The sequence below is a fragment of the Mus pahari genome, chromosome 3 (genome assembly GCF_900095145.1).
Source record: "Mus pahari chromosome 3, PAHARI_EIJ_v1.1, whole genome shotgun sequence".
Lineage (NCBI taxonomy): Eukaryota > Metazoa > Chordata > Mammalia > Rodentia > Muridae > Mus > Mus pahari.
The window spans coordinates 102542580-102547845 of NC_034592.1; the positions used below are offsets into that span (position 1 = coordinate 102542580).

The following is a 5266-nucleotide window of genomic DNA, read 5'->3' on the forward strand; positions in this document are numbered from 1 at the left end:
CTGGCTGTCCTGGAACTCACTTTGTAGACCAGGCTGGCCTTGAACTCAGAAATCCTCCTGCCTCTGCCTCCCAAGTGCTGGGATTAAAGGCGTGCGCCACCAGCCAGTACTCTTAACCTCTGACCTCATACTATAACCCAGGCTGGCCTGGATCTTTTTTAATTACTATAGTTTTTTATTTTGTGAGATTATACTATATGTTATATAGTATAATATATGTAATTTTTTTCAGGGCTAAAGTGTTTTAGCCCTTATTTGGAGTGGAGGAGATTAGGTTTATCATGGGGAACTTGGCAACTGTATCAGAAGTGTGAGTGTTTCCACTGTTTCTTTCCCCCCAGCTCCCCATTGACCGTGGTGGAGGTGAAGGGAAGGCCATGTACATTGACACCGAGGGCACCTTTAGGCCGGAGCGGCTGCTAGCAGTAGCTGAGAGGTAGGTCTTGAGGCTTGAATGTGTTTAGCAAGTTTAACTTGCCTGAAATGTGTCTCATTATGCTACACCCCAGTTGTGTGTGTGGTTGAAAACAACAATCTTTAATGGGAAGCATTCTTTACTCGACAATCTGTAAGTACCTCAGGTGGAATCAAAGGCAAGATCCAACTATATGTGTCTTCCAAAGAAACACTTTAAAGACAGGTTGTGGGCTGGAGAGATGGCTCAGCAGTTAAGAGCACTGAAGGTTCTTCTGAAGGACCTGAGTTCAAATCCCAGCAACCACATGGTGGCTCACAACCATCCTTAATGAGATCTGACTCCCTCTTCTGGTGTGTCTGAAGACAACTACAGTGTACTTAGATATAATGATAAATAAATAAATCTTAAAAAAAAAAAAAAAGGACAGGTTGAAAATAAAAGGTCTGAAAAAGATAACATAATCAAGAACCCTAAGAGAAACTAAAAGACTGCAGGAGCCCCCACCCCAAAAAAACATACTACTAAAGCTGAGGGGATAAAACCTTTTTTGATTTTCAAGACCAGGTTTCTCTGTGTAGCCCTGGCTGGCCTAGAACTCACTGTAGACAAGACTGGCCTGAAACCCACAGAGACCTACCTGCCTTTGCCTTCTGAGTGCTGCGATTAAAGGCGTGTGTCATCACTTCCTGGTGAGGAAGAACTTGTTATATGTGTATCTGTGTAGGCATAAGCATGCCTGTGCATATCATGCATGTGCAGGTCAGAGGACAATTTCCGGGAGTTAATGTCTCCATCCACCATGTGGATTCCAGGAATTGAGCTCAGGTTTGATGGCAAGAATCCTTATGCCATCTCACTTGCCCAGGAAGAACATTTATCATTAAAAAAATCAGTTCACCAAGAAGGTAATTATAGGCATAATTAAGATGTATTCTTGTGTATATGAGTGTTGCCCGCGTGTATGACGTGTACCAAGTGCAAGGACTGCACATGGAGGCCGGGAGAGGCAGCAGATCCTCTGGAACTTGAATTATAAATGTTTGTGAGACACCGTGTGGGTTCTGGAAAGTCAGCCCAGGTCCTCTGAAGGGCGGTAAGTACCAGTATCTTTTAATATCCGAGAGGACATCACAAAATTGAGATTGTTAAAGATCTGTAAGTCATGTCAAAATTCTAGCAATTTTTTTTTTTTTTTAACAAATTGATAAACTCATAAGATTCGGAAAAATCTAGAGCTCCATTTACTTATCTATTTATTATTTGTTTGTGAGGAGGGGCATTGCCTGCATGTGTCTGCACCAGAGTATGTAGCTGGTGCCTTCAGAGGTCAGAAAAGGCCATTGGATATCAAATTGGAATTTTGGTGAATATTATAGTTGTGAGTTGATGTACCAGTGTTGGGGATTGTACCTAGGACCTCTGAAGAGCAGTCACTGATCTTCAACCTCTGAGCCATCTCTCCAGCCTAAGTCCTTAACTGAAAACTCATCATAAAACTACAATAGTCATTACACATGATACTGACTTAAACGTAGATATGCAGCTAGGTATAGCTCAGTGGTAAAGTACTTGTCTAGCATACATGAGACCCTAAGTTCAATTCTCAGTACTCAAAAAAAAAAAAAAAGGTATGTGTGGGGAGAGTTACTCATGTCAAGAGACAGAATCAAGCAGATATCTGTGAGCTAGCATAGTCTGAAAGCTACATAATGAAACTGTCTTAAAAAAAAAAAAAAAACCAACCTAAATCAATAGATGGCTTAGATATGGATCAATGGCACTGAATAAAAAGTTCACAGTGATTTGTACGAATACCCCAGCCCCTTGGTTTTGTTTTTGAGACAGTCTAACCACGTAGCTCAGGCTTGATCAAAACTCTGAGGTATCCCAGGTTATCCTGAAACTCTCGATACTTTCCTCTCTGCTCTGGTGTGGCTAGATGACGATGCATTTTCATACCTGCCTTGTTTGGGACACTTAGACCTAGGTGGCCATGAATGCACTGTATAGCTGAGGTTGGCCCAGAACTCCTGATCTTCCTGCGTCCACCTTCAAGTAGTGGGAGTTATATAGGCTTGCACCACCATGCAAGATCTGCATGCTCGTTCTGTCTCCCTCCCTCCCCACCTCCCTCCCTCCCCCCTCCCGAGTGTGTGGGTTAAAGGTGTGTAACATTATGCTCAGCCTTTGAGTTTCTTTCTTGACAGTCTTATTGTGTAACTCTATCCTTATGAGAGGATCAGGAACACAAGCTCTCAAAGAATTAGAGCCCATTAGATTTCATTTAAATAACTTTTAAATTGAAAAATAAAAAATTATTTTTGCTTGTGTGCATGTTGTTGCACACATTCCATAGCACATGTATGGAGGTCAGAGAACAACCCATAGAGGTCTGTTTTCTCACTCTACCACATGGGTCCTGGGGATTGAACTGAGGCAGCCAGGCTTGGCAGCAAGTGCCTTTAACTACTAAACCATCTTGTCAGTCCTAACATTATCTTTTGAATTATTAAATAAGAGAACAACTGTAAGCAAACAGAACATTACTTGGGTCAGAAGTGATTGCACATGTTTCTCATTGGGATGTTGATAAAAACAATCAGTGCTTGACTAATATACAAAACACAATGGCAAGGTGTTTATAACCTTGTAAACGAAGGGCAGATAGCCCCTCACAGGCACTTGAGACACAGAGGCAGGAGGACATGTGGTTTCCAAGCCAGCCCTGGATACAGAAGCCAGGAATGATGGATTTCTCTGCCATGCGTCCCCCTGCAGTCTGCTCTGTGTCGGTCCATTTACCTCTGGGCCTCAGTATTCATTTCAAGAAAGGAATAGTAAAAAAAAAGTGTAGAATCCTGTGAAAACTTCTGGAACGCTTTTGCTCTCAGTGAAGAAACTCTTTAATGCCAGCAAGATGTATAGCCAATACTTGTATAGTATTTTAAAGAATTGAGAATTTTGAGCTGGGCATGGTGGCGCACGTCTTTAATCCTAGCACTTGGGAGGCAGAGGCAGGCGGATTTCTGAGTTCAAGGTCAGCCTGGTCTAGAGTGAGTTCCACGACAGCCAGGGCTATACAGAGAAACCCTGTCTCCAAAAACCAAAAAAAAAAAAGAATTGAGAATTTTAAAGGCCTTGAAATGGGTGTTTCAAAAATGGGTTAGGCACCTGGCAAAGCGAATTTTATTTCTGCTTTTTCTTCTCCGGTGTTTAGACTCTAGCCAAGTTTTAGAAGGGCAAAAGGAAGAGAATCGGATCTATTTGAGAGGAAGCTGGCAAAGTATGCTTTCTAGACTTGTGAGCCAGCTACTGTGGAGGCTAAGTCTTGATTACTGTAGCCCAGGAATTTGGGGTTAGCCTAAAAACATAGCCATTACCTGTGCATGCCCCCATATCCCCACACCTCAGCAGGCATTTGGATAAATCCTCAGACAGATGCATCAAACTTACTGCCTTCAGAGAGGGAGTCCCGAGCCGGGCGTGGGGGGCGCACGCCTTTAATCCCAGCACTTGGGAGGCAGAGGCAGGCGGATTTCTGAGTTCGAGGCCAGCCTGGTCTACAGAGTGAGTTCCAGGACAGCCAGGGCTATACAGAGAAACCCTGTCTCGAAAAAACAAAAAAAAAAAAAAGAAAGTGCCTTACATCCACTGTCTTGAACATTTATGTCTTAGGTGGTAGTTACAAAGTTAAGAAAATACAGATCATTCTATGAAAATAGGAAATACATAGTTTGCTCTTTAAATGCAAAAGAAAATAATCGCTGAGACATAAGAAATACTAAGGTGTCAATCATCTAACATAGTCTTTGAATGGTTGGTTATTTTTGTTTATGCTAATTCTGACTGTAGTTCTTGGCTTTTCTGACTTGAAAGTTTCTCATAAGGAGGCCTCAAAGAATAAATTTAATTTACCTTAGGTCTCAGTTTTAGTTTAAAATAACTGTTGCTATCATCTCTATTTGGCTTGTCCATACCACTAACAGAACAGGAATCATACTTGTGGGACTCTGAAAGCCAGTAGGAATGCTGCTACTTATCTTTGTGGGTGATAGAAATATTAGGTATTAATTTTTCACCTGACTGAGCTCTATCTACAGCCTAAAAATCTCCTCTTTTCTAGATATGGTCTCTCTGGCAGTGATGTCCTAGATAATGTAGCATATGCACGAGGGTTCAACACAGACCACCAGACCCAGCTCCTTTACCAAGCGTCAGCCATGATGGTAGAATCCAGGTATGTACTCAGTGAGACACTAAACGTGTGCCCGTGGCCCTTTCCTTGAGTCTGGATGACAGCTTGAATAGAAATTCACATTTTAAGGGGTTTTTTTGTCTTTTAAACAAGGTCTCTCTGTCTAGTCTTGGCTGTCTTAGACCAGGCTGGCCTCAAACTCACAGAGATCCTCCTGCCTCTGCCTTCCCAAGTAGTGGCATTAAAGGCATGCACCACTATGCCTGGAAATAGAGTTGTTTGTTTGCTTTTAATGTAGTGACAATTTGGATTTTGTTTTAATTAAAGATTTATCTTTACTTATACGTGTGTTTCTGTGAATGTATGCCTAATGTATCAGGGTACCTATATAGGTTAGGACAGGACATCAGATTCCCTGGAGCAGGAGTTAGAGATGGTTATGAGCTACCCAGGATGGGTGCTGGAAAACAAACTTGGGTTCTCTGAAAGAGCAGAAAGTATTTTTAGCAGCTGAGCCATCTGTCCACCCCAAAGTTCCTTTTTTTAAAAAACTCTCTGTGTATATCTTTTTGTTGTTGTTGTTGTTGTTTTTATATTTATTTATGTATTTATTTATTTTTGGTTTTTCGAGACAGGGTTTCTCTGTGTAGCCC

The 5266-nt window shown here is 41.8% G+C and overlaps 1 protein-coding gene across 1 annotated transcript in view; it reads left to right on the forward strand.

Annotated features, from left to right (window-relative positions):
• Positions 1–5266, forward strand: part of Rad51 (RAD51 recombinase) — a 22865-nt gene that overhangs the window by 13434 nt on the left and 4165 nt on the right. The window contains exons 6-7 of the mRNA XM_021192981.2: positions 342–436; positions 4542–4655. Of these exons, the coding sequence (XP_021048640.1) occupies positions 342–436; positions 4542–4655 (209 nt within the window). The remainder of the gene's footprint in view (positions 1–341; positions 437–4541; positions 4656–5266) is intronic.